The 20,304-nt window shown below is 41.4% G+C and overlaps 1 protein-coding gene across 3 annotated transcripts in view; it reads left to right on the forward strand.

Moving 5' to 3' along the window:
• Positions 1 to 2,494: 2,494 nt before the first annotated feature.
• Positions 2,495 to 20,304, forward strand: part of SS18 (SS18 subunit of BAF chromatin remodeling complex) — a 31,736-nt gene continuing 13,926 nt past the window's right edge. For all 3 annotated transcript variants that reach the window (XM_063451452.1, XM_063451454.1, XM_063451453.1), the window contains exons 1-5: positions 2,495 to 2,697; positions 9,025 to 9,101; positions 10,543 to 10,627; positions 17,077 to 17,230; positions 18,818 to 19,039. In XM_063451452.1, the coding sequence (XP_063307522.1) occupies positions 2,629 to 2,697; positions 9,025 to 9,101; positions 10,543 to 10,627; positions 17,077 to 17,230; positions 18,818 to 19,039 (607 nt within the window). In that variant the 5' untranslated portion in view covers positions 2,495 to 2,628. The remainder of the gene's footprint in view (positions 2,698 to 9,024; positions 9,102 to 10,542; positions 10,628 to 17,076; positions 17,231 to 18,817; positions 19,040 to 20,304) is intronic.

The raw sequence follows: 20,304 nt of genomic DNA on the forward strand, positions 1-20,304 counted from the left end.
CAGCTGGTCGGATGGAAGAGTTCTGTAAAGATCCCAGTCAAGCATAAGTGGCTAGGGCTGAAAGGTTCCAGGTTCCAGTTCCCTGTGGCAGCAAGGAAGTGGACTGGCGGAGGTACGGGAGCTTTGTCACAGACATTAGTAACAGAAATACTCTAACAATTCTAAAAAAAAAAAAAAACAATACCTACCAAATTAATTCAGTTGTTACTCTGAGCAAAATTTCCAGATGTTAATAATCATTAAATTTTTTTCCCCATTGTTTGCTACATATTAACAGGGCAATTCGTTAAAGTGAGAATTCAAAGTAAATTTCAAACTTAAGGTCAAAATAGCTGAACAGGAAATATTATCGAAGTCGCCTTTCATTTCAATCACTCTGGCCTTAAAATGAAAATTCTCACTTTAGTAAACAACTGTAACGGAACTCCCCATACTCTGACCGAGTACCTTCCGTTGATGGAAGCTTCCTAGCCTGCGCTGAGGACCACAAGCACTGCACCGGACACCACAACCACCGCAGACTCCACAACCGCCGTAGCTTAACTGGAGTCTCGCCATCTTCGTCCACCCTGGATCAACTTCTGTCCTCCAGGACCAAGTGGTGAAGACCTCTCCTCCAGGAGAGCGTAACAGGAACAAGCTCTTAAAAGAGCTAAGTGATTAAAGCTCAGGGGAGTATGCAGAGCATAGCAATCCCCAATGTGAATATAGCTGTACCCTCCAATCACGAGACAAGACTACATGTTGAGGGTGAAGAAGAACTGAAGCTTTTAATCAAACACTCTGCTTTTATGCACATAGTACTGCCCAAAGGGTTTTGCAGAACAACCAATCAATACGTACAATACACTCAGACACTCCCACACAAAATCACAAAATGCCTGTGATAGAATTACTGAACACAATGGTCTAATGTAATTGTCACAGGCAGGAAAATACACAGTTTCACACAATATTCACATCTCTAAAAGTATACATCACATTCATATAAAACTTACATTTTCAGAATCAGCATACTCCAAGTACAAACATACTTCATAATCATACAAATTGGTCCAGTGGGTCAAAAGTTAGTTGGTAGTCCCTTTGTGACTGTCTGCAAGCATGGCTTGGGTGTGGTAAGCCAATTACCTTCAGCATACAGAAAATAGCTCTATTCACAAAAACAGTAAAAACACATAAAAATACATAATTCCTATTATACTTAACAGAACCCCCACATCCCCAGATAGCTTGGATCTGAGCGCTCAGTATATCCGAATAGCGCTCAGATGCCACAAACAGTCAAATCGCCATGGGGTTAAACCATAGCAACAAGTTCCAACTGGTCTGGCAGTGTCCCTGGGACAACGCCCTGCTGGAGAACAATAGACAGGAAACGGGGGAGGGGCACACCTTCTCATGTATTCAAAGGGGCAGAAAAAGTGTTCCAAAATCCAATAAGCCCAAATAATGTCTTTAAAGGGCAATACATCCCAGGGGCCATAGTCACATGGCAGGAGGCTGGCAATTAGTCTTCTCCAATGCCCAGTGGCGAGGTTGGTTTCGCCACAACAACCCGGTTACCTCTTGGTATACATAGCATACGGTTTGGGGAGAAAACCATGTCTCAAAGTAGAATCGGTTAACTAACCATTGAGGCATTTTCAGAACTGGAATCAACTGTATAATTTACTCAACTATACACAACTGCTACAGCTCCACCTAGTGTTGAATCTCAGCATTATCCAGCACAAAAGGTCAGTAGGATGGGCATGTAGCCAATGATGATAGACGGCTTTGTAAATCATTCAGGGCACGTGATACCTGACGTCACACGAGGACGCAACTCTAATCTCGCATTAGCCTGTTCCATCACGCACAACATATCTTGGGCAAGTTTAGTGGCTTGTCTGTTTATTGATCCATCAGATTAAAAACTATATTATCGGCCGGGGTAGCTGCCATTCAGTAACATTATAAGCCCAGAAATAAATGTGACCGTAAGAAAGTCTAGCTAGATCCCCCTCCCCCAGTTGATGTGCCGGAAAATGGTCGTGCTCTAACCCCCCACGGACTGTACCAATACGTAAAAAGAGGGAGGAAATGGTTTATGAAGCATTAACTAGCAAATTATTAGAGATAGCAAAATCTTAGCACATCAAATATTCATTACTGAGCAACTAATTTTCAAATTCACGGATGACGGTAAACAAAACCTCTGTCCAACAAACGTAACTAAACACCCCTTCGAAGGGATGTACCAATTTACTGCTGGGTACGCTACACAAAGGATCATGGGATCCACGTAGGGCAAAACCACTGCCGGTGGTTATAGGGGTGTTATGGAGACTCTAAAATCTCCTTTACTCCTCTTCCAAACAGGCAGTCCTGCTCTTTTATAACAATATGAATTCTTTAAGATTCCCTATCGTAAGGACAGTGAACTGTGGCTTTCAAAAGGCAGGCATTGTGGAGTCCTCGCTCGTAGAGTTCCTCCGTTATCCCTCCCCCCCTCATCCGTTTGGTTTGTCCCGCTGGTCTCGCAGAGAGTGCGCGCGCAGTCAAGGTGTTCTGTCCGTGCAGTAATTCGCTTCCTCGTCGCCGCTCGCTGGTCCCTGGTCTTCGCTCGAGTCTCCCGGGTCCGTCATGTCTGTAGCCTTTGCGGCTCCGAGGCAGCGCGGGAAAGGCGAAATCACGCCCGCCGCCATTCAGAAGGTGAGCACAAAGAGCTGAGAGAGCTCCATAGAGCATCATTACCGAGAGCTCCATGGAGCACCCTCACCGAGAGCTCCATGGAGCACCCTCACCGAGAGCTCCATGGAGCACCCTCACCGAGAGCTCCATGGAGCACCATTTACTATATATATAGCCACATGCCAGCCTGCTCTCTGCTTTCATTGTAAGCGGCATAGATCAGGCTGGCGACCATCGTAATGGGTGACTAATCCCATTTGTAATAGCACCCTTAGGGCCACTTTCCTTTCCTCCAGGAGCTCTGCCCTCCTCCCAGCTGGTCTGCAATCCCAACTCTCTTTCAGTTGTTCAGCTGATCCTAAGCCACAAGAGTCCTAAGCTCTGTTCTATGCGCTGCTGATAAACAACACTAAGAGCACTAGGCTGTTTTATGTATCCTGTTAGTTCACAGCCCTAAGATCCATAATCTCGATCACGTCCCCTGCTCATGTGCAGCCCCAAGAGCCATCAGTTTTGTCATGTTCTTTGTAATCCCAAGAGCCGTTTATTGTCACGTCCCCTGCGGATCCGTAATGCCAAGAGCCGTTTATTGTCACGTCCCCTGCGGATCCGTAATGCCAAGAGCCGTTTATTGTCACGTCCCCTGCGGATCCGTAATGCCAAGAGCCGTTTATTGTCACGTCCCCTGCGGATCCGTAATGCCAAGAGCCGTTTATTGTCACGTCCCCTGCGGATCCGTAATGCCAAGAGCCGTTTATTGTCACGTCCCCTGCGGATCCGTAATGCCAAGAGCCGTTTATTGTCACGTCCCCTGCGGATCCGTAATGCCAAGAGCCATCTGTCACGTCCCCTGCGGATCCGTAATCCCAAGAGTTCTCTTCTCTGTCACGCCGCATGTGTAATCCCAAGAGTTCTCTTCTCTGTCACGCCCCATGCGCATGTGTAATCCCAAGAGTTCTCTTCTCTGTCACGCCCCATGCGCATGTGTAATCCCAAGAGTTCTCTTCTCTGTCACGCCCCCATGCGCATGTGTAATCCCAAGAGTTCTCTTCTCTGTCACGCCCCCATGCGCATGTGTATTCCCAAGAGTTCTCTTCTGTCACGCCCCCATGCGCATGTGTAATCCCAAGAGTTCTCTTCTGTCACGCCCCCCCATGCGCATGTGTAATCCCAAGAGTTCTCTTCTCTGTCACGCCCCATGCGCATGTGTAATCCCAAGAGTTCTCTTCTCTGTCACGCCCCCATGCCATTGTGTATTCCCAAGAGTTCTCTTCTGTCACGCCCCCATGCGCATGTGTAATCCCAAGAGTTCTCTTCTGTCACGCCCCCCCATGCGCATGCGTAATCCCAAGAGTTCTCTTCTCCGTAACGCCCACATGCGTAATCCCAAGAGCTTTCTTCTCCATCACGCCCCCATGTGCATCCGTAATCCCAAGAGCCCTCGTCTCTGTCGCAGATCCGTAATCCCAAGAGCCCTCGTCTCTGTGACGTCCCATATGTTGGCAGTACTCAGTAACTGAGTGGTAAAGATGACATGCACAGCAAATGAAAGGCTTTACAAATATTGATACAATTGATATTGGTAATGTAGAAGACTGGCAACCTTAACCCCTTAAGGACACATGATGTGCCTGACACGTCATGATTCCCTTTTATTCCAGAAGTTTGGTCCTTAAGGGGTTAAAGGAACACTATAGTCACCTAAATTACTTTAGCTAAATATAGCAGTTTTAGTGTATAGATCATTCCCCTGCAATTTCACTGCTCAATTCACTGTAATTTAGGAGTTAAATCACTTTGTTTCTGTTTATGCAGCCCTAGCCACACCTCCCCTGGCTATGATTGACAGAGCCTGCATGAAAAAAAAACTGGTTTCACTTTCAAACAGATGTAATTTACCTTAAATAATTGTATCTCGATCTCTAAATTGAACTTTAATCACATACAGGAGGCTCTTGCAGGGTATAGCAAGCTATTAACATAGCAGGGGATAAGAAAATCTTAATTAAACAGAACTTGCAATAAAGAAAGCCTAAATAGGGCTCTCTTGACAGGAAGTGTTTAGGAAGGCTGTGCAAGTCACATGCAGGGAGGTGTGACTAGGGTTCATAAACAAAGGGATTTAACTCCTAAATGGCAGAGGATTGAGCAGTGAGGCTGCAGGGGCATGTTCTATACACCAAAACTGCTTCATTAAGCTAAAGTTGTTCAGGTGACTATATTGTCCCTTTAAAGGAAATTGATAAGCAGTTTTGCTCAAAGTGCTCAAACGGTTTGACCAAAAACTGCTCACTTTAACACAATGCTTGGGGTATGGTGCCCGAGCCTAATGGCACCATAACAACTCAATTATAATGTGTACCCTTTAATGATGTAAAGAAGGCAGCTTATTGACATGGGTAGGCTGTCCTTAAGAATTTCTTGCTGTTGTATCCTTTATCTCAATTATGTAATGAGTAGACCGTGTGAATCCTGTTACTGTTTTGTGAACCAGGCTGTGTACAGAGAACTCACAATTCCTTCAATGAGCTTGTGTCCACCCATGGCTATTGCTCTCTCCAGGGCAGACAATTTCTATCCAGGTTGACTAGTTTACTCACATCCAAGATAAGATTGTGCAGCTTCACTTAACTGTACTTAGTCTATTAAGCAGGTTTAGCTTCCAGTTTGGCTTCTAATTGTTGATGGGTCTGCAGTGGTGTAATAAAACAGTTATGAACACATTATCTGGTGCTGGTTGTCTATACTTTATCTACATTGGTCTTTAGTTCAGGCTAGAGCATGGCTATTTAGCTGGGTCTATATTTTAATGTTCATTTACTTGCCTAGTCACCCATGTCTGTATTGTCTAGATCTTACTTTAGTCAGCTTTGATCTATCTTTATTTTGTTCTGCATTTTGAGCTTAACACAATTACATGTTTTATTTTTTTAAATTTCTCATTTCCGATTAGCCTAAATTCAGGTGCATTTTAGTTTCCAAGTATGTGCTCATATCTGCAGTGTATATTGGGATGTCAAATGAAGCCATTAGTTTCAGGAAAATCAAATGCATATTATTGCCATTGTCCAGGAAATGTTTCTCAGGGCTCACCTGGGATTTTTCAGCCCGTTCAGCAGAGGTGGCGAGGGCGGACGCAGGCGTCCTTTTAATGGAGAGCAGAGGAGGCCGGCTGGGTGTGCAAAATGGAGGGGGCGAGGGAGCTTTAATCTTTCTGCTCTATTCCCTTGCGTGCCCTGCAGTGATGCAGAGAGCCTGAATATGATGTCACTCCTACCCTACCCTAACATCACTTAATGGCATGAGTAGGAGCTGAGCAGGAAGATTATGGCAGCCCCACTGGAACCTAGGGAAAGCTGATCCACTCCAGCTCTCCCAAAGGTAGGGAAGCTGGGTGGATTTAAATTAAAGTATTAAAAAACAAAACTATAATTTCTGAGTGCGTCTGTCCGTGTGTGTGTCTTAAAGGAACCGTATAGGCACCTGGACTACTTCAGTTTATTGAAGTGGCCTGGGAACATTGTCCCTATTACAGTTAGTGCTGCAATGTTAAACATTTGAGTTAAACATTGTTTACATTCCAGCACTAAGTCTGCCTCCAGTGTCTGTCTCCAGTGGCGCTTCCTGGATCCTAACGGACCTTTGGTCCGGTAACTGACATCCAGCGTCAAGTTTTTCCCCCAAAGAAAGCATTGATTTAATGCTTTCCTATGGGGAGGTCTAAAGCATGCACTGCATTTGCTGCGCATACGCATTAGCGCCCGCTCATCAAAAGAGGTTCAAGGAGGCAGGGCCGGCACCCAGCACCGAATGGATAAGGTATGTAAATAATTTTTTTTTTTTTTTTTTTTTTTAACCCTTTAGTTACCAATGCAGGGAGGAAGAGGTAGCTATAGAGCCAGGAATACAGCTTTGTATTCCTGGTACTTATCCATTTAAGAGGTTCTGGTGACTATAGTGTCCCTTTTTTGTGTGCTCCTGACATTTTAGCTGGCTCCTAGATTCCAAGCAAATTTGTCAAGCTATGATTTGGATGTTATTCTCACGTAAAACCAGTCCAGCTTCAGTGCTATGTGTTTATTTATTTAGTGTATATATATATATATATATATATATATATATATATATATATATATATATATATATATTCTCAGGTATCGGTACAGTCTTTTTGGTGACTTATTTCAGCTCCTTTTGGCCATTGATCAACCATTTTTGTATGCCAGTGCTCTGTTAATCAGTTTGTAAACAATGATATAATATTGACTGTGTTCTTTAATGTATTATTGAAATGGTCCGTAACACGCATTTCACATTCATTATGCTGCTCTTGAAATGTGATTTTTGATATGTTTTCCTTGTCCATTAGGTGGGGCGTTTGATTGGTGTGTTGTTTTTTTTTTGTGTAGAGAAAATCAGTCTACTTGTATGCTGCATTATCCACAATTGATTATCCTTTTATTTAGCTGATATCAAAATACGTTTTTGGTAATGGGCTCCTCACAAAATATCCATTACAGTGTACTGTACTGATTATGGTCCTTGGCGTGCCCATTTAAGTTATAACAACTCTGACCCAACTAAATTTTTAATAACTTTGTGATTTAGATTTACGTATTTGTTAGGTATGATTTTTATTTGCATTCTTTTTAAACCATTGTTATATACTATTGTCACTGGTCCCTGCTTTCACCCGACTATCTCCCTGGTGAGATTGCCTAGCTAGTCTGTACAATCTCATTAAACAATCCTTCGTTAACAGGACTGTGACGTTATTAGTTCAGAGTGAGAAGCCAAATTGTTCTTGGTTTTTTTTTTTTTTGTGTGAAACTTCTGTCCTTTCAGTGTCATTCTTTTTAACCCCTGACAACAGTGACATATTCCCAGCTTTTAGCACGATCAGGTTTTATTTCCAGTAAAGACACATCTAATACATTTACTAATATTTAATAGAGAAAATCACATATGGTGGTAATTGGTTAGGACTTTGCAATGGCTGAGATATTTGAGATACTTTAAAGGTGCTTAAACATCACAACAACCACAGCTTAATGTAGTGGTTCTGGGGAAAGAGATTACATGGCAGGGACATTGTTTACATTGCTGCCTAACGCCACCTCTAGTGGCTGTGACCCATACAGCCAATATAGGAACTTTTGGGGCGGTCCTGCAAAGGTTGCAGGGCAGACATTCACTGCATTTAAGCTCATGGAATCAGTGCATCTCTATGAGATGCTGATTGGAAGTAAATTATGAGTAATGATGATGTCAGCCATGGGAGAAGCAGTAGCTGTGGCAAGATAAATGCACCTAAAGAAGAAAGGCAAATAAACTATTTTATTTTATACGTTCAAGGGAGCCCAATTATCTTTCTTGCTAGTAGAACACCATAACTTGTTTGGATTCCTTACACTGGTGTTACATTAGTAAAAAAAAAAAAAAGGGCTGCCCAATATAGAGTAAATGGCTATGGAGTTTAACCGTCATTGGTTTTACACTAGAAGGTCAGTTGATTGGTTAGGTGCACCACTGCTCCCACGTAGCACATGCAGCTTTTTTTTATGGGTGTTCTACGTGTATTGGGGTGTTTGAAAATAATCCTTTCGACAATGACAGCGTCAACTGCATGTGAGCTGTGTATCTGCTAGTACATGTAGCTTGCATTATAATGAAGACTCGTTTGCATCACCCTAATAGGCCCATGCCCCCAACACACAGGATTTGGCTCCTTGTGATGACAAAAACAGGGATGCCCCCCCAAAAAAGTCCAAAAAGCATGACAGAGAAGTGTAAGTGACACGATGGCAAGATATAGTAATAGGGCTATTGAGAAGTAGTAGGCAACATAAACAGATCTGTGGAAGAATTGCGAGATCAGGTGCCATTGACATTTTGAAGATCAATGAGGTGTGAATGCCTTTTAATTTACCTACCCTCACTAATACTGTTCTGCATTCACACTTACCAGTAAATACTTTGATGGACTGGTCCTGAAGAAAAATGAAATGAGTCTGAGTGCATAAGTAAGTACATTTTGTACTACTGTAGCGCCAACAGATTCCATAACTCTTTATGGAATATGTTGTGAGAACACAGACCATGCAATATAAACCTACCAATAGGATGAGGACTTGGTCTTTGAGCAACAATCTATGTTCCTGTTAATATAAAAAAAAGGTTCCTGTTAATATACATGCAGGATTTTATTTAAAATAAGGAAGACTGTTCATTGTGATAGCAAATGTATACCTGTTAACCAGAACCAGTTCTTGGCATTGAGAGGTTATGGTAAATACATTTTTGTGAGAAACTGCAAATATTCTAATAAATACATATTTTCCTCAACAGATGTTGGATGAAAATAATCAACTAATTCAATGTATAATGGATTATCAAAATAAAGGAAAGACGTCCGAATGTTCACAGTAAGTACCTAGTATAACATACATTTTTCTCAGATTTAAGGCTAATTTTTCACTAAATAGTGGCGAGTGTGAGCGACATTGTAGTTAAAGGTGTACTCTGTAAGCACCTTAACCATTATAGCTGATTTTATGAAAATGATGAGCTGAGAGAGCTGGACTGGTTAGCAGTCTTATCAGTCTGAAACACTGCACATGAATTGATATCTAAAGGTTGCTCCCGGAAGTGTAACTTCACCTCTAGCAGCATCATTTCCCAAGTTAAATTTGTGTATATGGGTGTCTTTTGTCAGGCAGAGTTCTGCCTCTTTAGTGAGGGGGAGTGACATCGACAGTGGAGGACTGAAGTGCAGCAAAAGCTCTGCCTTATGAGAGCAGTTTATGTTTGCAAGGGTTAGTCTATCCCTGGCATGGCTTAGGAAGACACGACAGGATGGTGGGGGGCAGAGGAACCATGCTGCCATTGGATGTTTGTTCCTACCACTCTTGTTCTATTAGCTATTAATTTTGGCAGTGTTAGATTAATACCTCAAATATATCTCCTATATATCTGGGATTTTCATACTGAAGTCTTGCATATACAGACTTCAGGCACCGTGAAGTGGTAATGGTGCTTGGACTAACCCTTTCATGTATGCAGTAATATTTATAATGATTAATTGCAGCAGACTTGGTAACGAAAAAAGTAAATAAAAGCATTACACAGCGGCCATCATGCTAACCGCGTGTAAAAAAATAAACTGCTCTTTTGATCTAATAAAACAAAAAAGACCTTTTATTGAAAATTATAACCTATTCATGACCTTATAGTGTTACAACTTTCTGGTCCCTCCTCCCCCCTCCCCCTCCCCCACCTAAATATAATCAAATCTTATCTTTATTCCTTTATTTCTGCCTCTGATTTGCTTCCTTGGCTAACCTCACCAGAAGTAAATACCTCCCATAGGAAAGCATTGAATTGGCTGAGAGAGTCAATTCTGCTGATCTCAGCCAAGGAGATGTCCCAGGGGTGGAGTTAAATGCCGCTTGGCCAATCAGCATCTCCTTATAAAGATGCGTTAAACAAAGTGTCTCCATGCAGAGGGTGGAGACACTGATGCAGCACTGCTGCAGAAATCACATCCAGTAACCATCTGAGAAGTGGCCACTGCAGGGTATCCTGGAGCACTGCCTTCTCTCTGAAAAGACTGTTTACTGCAAAACGCCTGCAGGGGCATGCTTTACTTGCCAGAACATGTGGCTATAGTGTAACTTTAAAATTGTTTGAACAGCAATACGGCAATTGCCTCCAAAAAGGAATCAAAAAGCTGTGGTGTGTTTTTATTTATTTTTTTATTCCAGCCCCCTCCCCAAGATTTTCACATTTTCCTGCTATTATGTGCTTCATGCTTGTATAATGAATATTATTTTTCAAATTTCATTTTTTTTTTTTTTTTTAATATAGGTATCAACAGATGTTACATACAAACCTTGTTTACTTGGCCACAATAGCAGACTCCAATCAAAATATGCAGCCTTTATTACCAGCAGTAAGAGAACTTTTTTTAAAATTTGCAAACACTTAAATTAGTTCAGTTTTGTTATGATATTGTAAATAATTATAATTTTGTCATAAAAATTTCTAGTAATGAGTTTGGCTGTATTGATGTTAATGATGTGATATTTTTTTGTTAAAATTATGATAACAGAACACTCTAATAACAAAAACAACCTTAGCTTAAAGGGACACTACATTCCCTTGCAGTCTCACTTCACAATTCTCTGCCATTTAGGCATTAAAACACTTTGTTTATATAGCCCTAGTCACACTTTCCTGCATGTGACTTTCACAGCCTTCATAAACATTTTCCTGTATAGAGATATCTAATGTTTAAACTTCCTTTTATAGCTCCGTCTGTTTAATTTATACTTTCATATCTCGTGCTCTAATAGCCTTCTAGACCCTGCAGGAACCCCTTGCGTGTGATTAAAGGGCAATTTACAGAGCAGTTGATAAAAACATCTAAAACAAGTTAACATCTGATTGAAAATGAAACTTTTTTTTTTTTCCATACAGGCCGTGTGAGTGACAGCCAGGGGAAATGTGACTAGAGCTGCATTAATAGAGATAAGCGATTTAACTGCTAACTGGCATTGTATTGAGCAGTGAAGCTGCATGGGACATGATCTATACATCCACACGGCTTCATTAAACTAAAGTTCTTTTAATGCCTATAGTGTCCCTTTACTAGTGGTTTTGGCTGAAAGATCATTCTTGCAGTCTCACTGTTCGTTTCTCTGCTATTTAGCCGTTAAGTGACTGTTTATGCAGCCCTAGCCACATTGCCCTGCCTCTGACTTCTATAGTGTTAGGAATACAAATCCTGCCATCTTGTCATCCTGTCTAGGGCCATGGTTAACATTCATCCAACCTGTTACATAGTTGTCTTGGTTGAAAAAAGACTACAGTTTACCAAATACAACTGTGAAGCTCATTCTTTTGTTGTCGATCCAAAAGACGTCAAAAAATCCCAATTGTAGCCATTTCCAATTATGCTACAAAAAGGGGGGGAAATCCTCTTTGACTCCATAATGACAATCCTGTTTCTCCCTGGTTCAACATACTGTATATACTCCTCTATAAGTCAATCTCGTGTATAAGTAGAGTGCAGTTTTTTGACCAACAATTGTGAAATATGCTATGACTTGTGGATAAGTTGAGGGTACATTTTTCAAATGGAATTGTTCGGGTACCAAGCAGACTCTGTGTGGTCCCCCTTGTTAACACCTCGTAATCACCGACCATCCCTGGCTGTTAACCACAAACAAGCATTCCTTGGGTGGCCACCATTCGTTTATACGAATGCATGTGTTTGTCTCCTGAACGCAGGCAGCGGTACATGGTCGTTGTCGGCAACAATCTCGGAGTCGGCTACGCAAACCCAGCTGAAATTTGTACCCCTGCCCGTTCGACTTACCCACCAGCTAGGAGAACGGCGTTCGGGAGTCAACATTGCCCTACATTCGACTCCCGAACGCTGTACAAAATCCTATCAAAACTAGCAATGACCCATGGAAAAGTCAACTTTTTTTTGCGTTTTAAAATGAAGTTTAGGACTAAAAATTCTCAACTTACACCGTGTTCAAACTTATTATGCAAATTCTATTTAAGTGTCACAAAGATTAAATATTTTGTTTTTCAGTTTAACTCATGGATGGCATTGTGTCTCAGGGCTCTTTTGGTCACTGAAAACTATTTCAGCCACCTGTGTTAATTAGATTGCCAGGTGACCCCAATTTAAGGAAAAACTACTAAAGGAGGGTGTTCCACATTATTAAGCAGAGCACCATTTTGATGCAATATGGGGAAGAAAAAGGATCTCTCTGCCGCCGAAAAGAGTGAAATAGTTCAATGCCTTGGACGAGGTATGAAAACATTAGATATTTCACGAAAACTTAAGCATGATCATCGCACTATTAAGAGATTTGTGGCTGATTCAGAGCACAGACGGGTTCGTGCAGATTATGGCACATTGAGGAAGATTTCTGCCAGATCCATGCATCGGATCAAGAGAGCAGCTGCTAAAATACCATTACACAGCAGCAAACAGATATTTGAAGCTGCTGGTGCCTCGGGAGTCCCACGGACATGAAGGTATAGAGTCCTCCAGAGTTTTGCAACTGTGCATAAACCTTCTATTCGGCCGCCACTAACCAATGCTCACAAGCAGAAACGGCTGCATCGGGCAGAAAAAATACATTAAGACTAATTTTCAAACAGTCCTGTTCACTGATGAGTGCTGTGCAACCCTGGATGGTCCAGATGGATGGAGTAGTGGATGGTTGGTGGACGGCCACCCTGTTCCAACAAGGCTGCAACGTCAGCAAGGCGGTGGTGGAGTCATGTTTTGGGCTGGAATCATGGGAAGAGAGCTGGCCGGCCCCTTTAGGGTCCCCGAAGGTGTAAAGATGACCTCTGCAAAGTATGTGGAGTTTCTGTCTGACCACTTTCTTCCCTGGTACCGAAGGAAGAACTATGCTTTCTTTAATAAAATGATCTTCATGCATGACAATGCACCATCTCATGCTGCAAAGAATACCTCTGCATCAATGGCTGCTATGGGGATAAAAGGAGAGAAAGTCATGGTGTGTCCTCCATCTTCCCCTGACCTCTATCCTATTGAGAACCTTTGGAGCATCCTCAAGCAAAAGATCTATGAGGGTGGGAGGCAGTTTACATACAAACAGCAGCTCTGGGAGGCTATTCTGACATCTTGCAAACAAATTCAAGCAGAAACTGTCCAAAAATTCACAAGTTCAATGGATGCGAGACTTGTGAAGCTGCTATCAAATAAGGGGTCCTATGTTAAAATGTAACGTGACCTGTTAATATGTTTAAAAAGTCAAAATGTTGTTATAAGTTTGATTGAAATAGCTTTTGGTTTCAGTAAATATGCTGCCATCACAACAAATGACAGTTTTCAGTTCTTTACAACCTATAAAGTGTTTTGAAACTTACTGTGAATAATAATTTGGAATAGTGCATTGTAAGTTTTTAATGTTTAAAAAAAATACTGTTATTGGGGCGGAGCCAAGCCACTGATCCGAGCGGCCGCATGTTACTGAAGCTCCGAGCAGACGAACGCCCTAATAGCCGCAAAATTGGGTTTCCACCACCCCAAACCGCCGGAGAATCACCCCAAGCCCTGACCCACAAGCCATGGGGAAGAAAAATAAAAAACAAAAATCCGAAAAACCGCATATGGGCATGAATATCGGCGACCTGTGGCGCCAGGCCCGGAGTGGAGCGGGGCCCAAGATGGCCGACTGCTCAGACACAGACATATCGGAGGATTACTGCATGGGACTAACAGAGGGAAATACAGTGGAGCCACAAACCACCGCACCCTCCAGCTCTCCACCGGACTCTGCCCCGGTAACGACTGCTATAATGAGAGGGCTCCTGGCAGAACTCAGACGGAACATACAGACCGATATGGTCCAAATCCGACAAGAGATTCGAGGCCTAACGGACTGCATGGAGGTCCTAGAAAGCGATGCCCGCAAAAATACCCAACAAACAACCCAACTTCAGAGGGCTGTACTGGATCTGCAGGCCCACCAAGCCAAAACAGATCAAAAGATGGTGGTGGCAGAGGACCAAAGGCGCAGCCTAAACCTCAAGATAAGAGGTATACCAGAAAAGACTCCGGAGACGGAGACACCACACCTGCTGCGGCGCCTCCTCACAGCAATACTACCACCCAGGCAGGCAAAACAGGTGGGCCTGGAGGGGATGTTCCGCCTGCAAAAATCGACGAAAGCACCGAGCTCAGCACCACGAGACCTCCTGGTGAAATTCCAGAGCAGCAAAGACAGATCGGCAGTTATGGGAGCTGTCCGGAACCACTCGCCCCTACGCCTTTGAAGGTATGCAGCTCTCCTTCTACACAGACCTTTCAGGATACACCATGGCTTGGAGAATATCGCTACAGGCCTTCACAACCTTGCTCCGAGACAAAGGCATCCTGTACCGGTGGAGATTGCAACACACTCTAGAGGTCCAACATGGCACCGCTACACCCTATCCGGGACTTGAAGGAAGCGAGAGACTTGTTGCCAGCTTTGGGACTGTCTAGGGATGCTCTGAAATCAGCCACACTGCTCACCGCGGTCCCGGCAGCCCACACCTGGAATCTGGACACAGTACTCCCTTTTGTGCCCTGGGAAACGAGGCCAGGTGCCTATGTTGCGGTAACCACCTGATTTAGCCACGGACACCCGGCTGATGCCAACCCACTAGGACTGGTGACCACTCCAACAGCTGAAGTTTGAAGGCTATAATTAACCTTTCATATGTTATTTTACGTTTTATGTCCAGTTTTGTTTTTCTCTATTTTCGCCTCTCTACTCTATTGTTATTTTAGATTTTATGCAAGGCCTCCTTCATCGGACAGGCATAGGAATAGCATTTACGTGGACAGGGGACAGGAAAGAGGAACCACGACCAATGACCACACCCCTTTTCCCCGAGTACCTACAGATAGTCTCCTAGTTTCCCACACATTGACACCGGACACATGACTATGGCACAACGTTCTGGTACAGGTGGAGTCTGGAGGTACCGCTCTCCCCTCGGGAGCTTAGGGGGCTGACTGGAGTTGAGACATCACCCCCTAGAGGCCAACAACACTGTATACTGACCGACACCACTTAACCCCCACGGCTGCGTGCCTGACGAGAACCTCTGAAGTAGCCGTAATTTCATATGCAAGGCACATACTCCTATTCACAGGTTAACCCCACGTACGCACAGCGCACGCCCAGTACCCCAACTTTACATGGACTGAAAGACGACAACCCCCCCCAGTAAGGCACCCCGCTACGCGCAAGTGGACCGCTAGTCTTCTTACACCCCAACTGGGCGTCAGCTAATGGCAACCCATGAGTACACCCCGATCACTTAAACTGTGATATCAAACTACAGTTCACACTGCTTTCTCCACACACCCACAAAGCGAGATATACCAGTGACACTGTTTGCCAATGCTTCTTCTCTCCACACAAAATCATAAGGAGTTTATACTGCTAGTTAACGCCAAGTGGAAGACTAGGCAGAAATATCAGTCTGACAGTTGTTACTATAGCCTTCACGTCTCTGTAAATAATAAAAATGTGCACTCCACTCAATGCCCAATACGATCCACAGATGTTACCTGAATGCGTGCTATTGTGGCACATTGTTTATGCTTGTTACTTTTATGCACAACCAAAATAAAGAATTAAAAAAAAAAAAAAAAATACTGTTATCATTAGGAGGTTTGTTCAATAAAATTTGAATTGTACTCTTAATAGTTGATAACATGAGAATTATGCCGACTGTTATTTACATCAATTACTTGGGTAAATGAGAAAAATATAATTTGGAACAGGGTGTATACACGAGTATATACGGTAAATATCAATTATGTCCTTGAATATTCTGCTTATGCAATCAAAATATTTAAAAATGTATTTATATAATCTGATAATATGACATCTTTAGGCAGAGAGTTCCACTTTTTTATTATTACTGTAAAAAAAACTATTCCTCTGCTGTAAGAAAAAACTTGTTTCTTCCAGTTTTAATACCTGATCTCTTGTCTGTTGTTTATTCCTGCTAATTAAAGGCTGCACAGTGGTTTGTACAGACGGTATATATTTGTATACATTTATAAAAATATATAGTTATGTTTACAGTCAAATGTGAACATTAATATTACGTAGAAATGGTAATGTTTGATATTGGCCAATAAAAGGGTCAGCATCTGTGGAACAAAACACAGTATGTTACATAGTAGTGGTTTTGAAATTTAGTGTTCCTTTAACTATCAGTTATTGTAAATTTAATAATAAAAAGCCTTATTGTCCCTGCTTCCCTATCTATGCTGGTCCTCCCCTGATAGAGAAATACATACACAAGGTGGTTAAGGCAAGGCTTGTTTTTACCAGGTGGCTGTTAATTCATTGCGGTCATTCTGTTTTAATTTTAAGAATATACACTGATGTATGTATAAAATAGATTTTTCCTTTTACACTCTGTTAAAAATATTGCTGGAGGTGGAAACCCATATGATCAGATTGTAATCTTCTATTTTTTTTTTTTTTTTTAAACTAGCAATGTATCAAAATATACTTGTAAATGTTTATTTTTGTGGAGGTGCTGGAACTCTAGTGGAGTGACTGCTCTTTTGGTTTTGTGGGCAATGGCAGTTTAATTATTTTTTTTGTGTCGGGGGAGGAGACATTAAAGATCAAATGAAGAAAGGACAATAGTGTTGAAATTAGCTAGAAAAACTGAAAGGTGCTTCTGATGCCAAAATATTTTTAAATGTGGAGGCTGGAATATAGTAAATGATTTTGATACCCATTGTACAGCGCTATGGAATCTGATGGCGCTATATAAATAATAAAATAGCTGTATAGGGAAAAAAATAAATTTTGTTTTATTTTGTTTTAGTTACCAACACAGAACATGCCTATGGGTCCAGCAGGGATGAATCAGAGCGGGCCGCTGCCACCTCCTCGCTCTCACAACATGCCTTCAGAAGGGATGGTAGGAGGGGGTCCATCTGCACCACACATGCAGAGTCAGATGAACGGCCAGATGCCTGGTAAGATTTTCTTCTCTAAGGTATTCACACCAATGTTGCTTAGCAACAGAGTGCCGTGGAGGCTCAGGGGATACTAGATTGTTGAGGACAAAACTGCCTTGAATACCCTGGAGTGCAAGCTCTCTTACAGTTTGTTAGCTTCAGAGATACGTGACCTGTATTCACTGTTTATCTTTCTGCCCTTGGGCTTTAATGTGGCTGACACACAGCATTGCTGTGATGAACAGAACTGTCTAAATTTAGTCTTTGTGAAACCACATAGTGCAGCTGGCTTTCAAAGGCTTTTTGTAGAGAGACTGTCCTTAACTCATGAAAATAAACCCTTTCATGAGGACAAAAGTAATGTTTTTCCATATTTATCACCCCCATTTTACTATTTCGGTGCTAAATCATAGGATCCAAAAATGGATCCAAATATTTTGTGGATAATTGCATTGCAGGATTCATTCTATAAACTAGAAAGTTAGTTATGTTCTAGCCAAAGTATTATTACCCATCATTGCATTTGTTATTGAAGGAATGATTGTGCAATGATAATGATGATCCAACATCTTCTTGCTCATACTTTCTGTTTGCAACTGTTTGTGCCAACTACAAATACAGGCAACCTGTGAACATTGTAGTTTTCATAAACATTGATTTGCAGTGTTTTGTTGGTTTTTGTGTGTTAAAAGAATCATCAAATCGATTTTAAAATCAGCTTACTTATCAAATCAACTAGGTATCAAACAAATGTCTAGGGATGAACCGAAATTTTCGGCCGAAAATGTGCCTATCCCGTTTCGGCCGAAAACAGGTCAAATGTGCCAAAATAAAATAAATATATTGTAGTGCATAGTTTAACAGACATGTCTGCATTAACAATTCGGATGATTATATATCACAATGAAAGATGGTAATGATAACATGGAAGTCAAGAATACTGCACTTGGAACTGCAGGGGGAAAGAGCACTATGGGACAGGGGAGGAGGGGAAAGAACACTAGAGGAGGGAGAAAGGAACATGAAGAGGGGGTGGCACCACTAACAGAGAAGGGAAGTTTTTCATATTGGATTAAATTCATAAAGTCTAATCTTAATAAAATTAAAGGAATTTTTTTTAAAATCAACAATCATTTTTGTAAAAAGTCGTTTTCGGCCAAGGGCATCCTGAAGTTTTGGTTTTAGATTCAACTTGTTGATGTTTTAACTTTACTAGTGTGCTTTATGGGCATACCTGCGTTTGAAGGGTCCTGGCTGTGATATATCCAGCTAATGTTCTTTTAAGAGCGCAAACAAGTCCTCAGAAATCCATGAACATGTTGGCTATAGAACTGTATTTTACAAAAACAATAGAACACTAAAAGGTAAGACAGGACCAGAGAACTCCAAGCACCGTAACCACTTTCTGCAGATGAAGTTAAGATGCTTGAATGTTCATTTAAGTTAACCATATATGATTGATTGTTGCATGGTGCATCTCCATGGCTGTAGAGTTTACTTTTCTGAAATCTTTTGGTGTGTGTGTGTTTTTCTTTTTTTTTTTTGTGGGTCTTCACAATTAAAACTCTGACTTCCCTTATTTCTTCTTTTGGTCATCTATTTTAGGGCCTAATCATATGCCTTTGCAAGGGCCAGGACCAAATCAGCACAACATGACAAACAGCTCAATGCCAATGCCAGCCAATAACCATGGCTCCATGGGAGGCTATAACCACTCTGTGCCATCTTCTCAAAATATGCCAGTCCAGAACCAGATGACCATGAGTCAAGGGCAGTCAATGGGCAATTATGGACCAAGACCTAGTATGAACATACAACAAAATCAAGGTAACATGGCTCTTCAATAAGTTCTATCAACAGAGCAATATACCTGCAACTTGATATTTTTTTTTTTTTTTTATTCCTTTCCTTAAATATTATTTTAGCATGCCCTAGTTAAAGGAATACTGTTGGGCAACATATGATACAAGTAAGTGGTTATCTGCCAATTATATTCATTAAAACAAAAAGCATCTTGACTTGAAAAAACTCCAAACCGAAGTTGGGCCACCCTTATCAAACATGATGCAAAACATAAGATGCCTTTTGATATAAAATAAGACCGTTATGATGCTTCCTGCAGTAATCTCTGTCTGAACTAAAACAGTTGATGTCGCTCAGCCTCTTCTTGATTTTCCTTTGTTTGCAATGGGAACTGAGTATATCCTATAAACCTGTAAGGTGTGGGATATGTAGTAAAGAATATTAATGAAACTGCTGCCGATATGTGATGGCCTGTTTACTGGGGCTGTTGCAATTTACAACCATGGTTCTGAGTGTTTTTTTTTTTTTTTTTTTTTCTGGCAAATCACTTTAGTTTTAAAACACTGCAGGGAGGCAGAGAGAAAGTGCCTTTGTGACAAAAGTTTTAAAGGACAATTGTCACTTCAAAATTATTTTTTAATACAATACTTTATATCAAATTTTGAAAGGAAATAGAATTAAAAAAAAAATGTATATGTAAAAAAAAATTTGAACCCCCTCCCCCCCCCCAATTTCATCCCTAACTTTAAAATATGATCTTTCAGCCATATAGATTTACCTTGGGTGAGTGTATAAATTCTCAGTCTCTGTAGTCTTCCCTGCTTTACTCCATGCACAGAATTAGGGAAGACCTCTAGACACTGTAGGTTTTTAAACATTGTCTGACCCATGGTGCATATATCAAAACTTTAATCATGCTAATTTTAAGCATTTAATGTCATCTGAGCCAATCTTGGATTTGAGTGGAAAGTGAGCACGGTGCATTATTGTAAAGCACCTGCTCATTTTATAGGGGAGGGACAGAGATTATAAAAAGATATATTTATATATAGACTTTTACATCTCTAACTGAATTTACCTTTCTTTGTAATTTGACAGTTTTTACCCTATAGTTTGCAATTCCCTGGTTTAATACTTGTTTAGTGAATACCACTGTGTAGGAATTTGTTAGTAAAAATGATAACTTATTTAAACTGCCTTATTACGTGTAGCAGGAGTATTTTAGTATGTTGCCATACATATAGTCTCATGATCTCAAATTGAGTCAATTTTATTTGTTTTATATATTG

Source organism: Pelobates fuscus, chromosome 4, assembly GCF_036172605.1.
Source record: "Pelobates fuscus isolate aPelFus1 chromosome 4, aPelFus1.pri, whole genome shotgun sequence".
In the NCBI taxonomy this organism is placed as follows: Eukaryota; Metazoa; Chordata; class Amphibia; order Anura; family Pelobatidae; genus Pelobates; species Pelobates fuscus.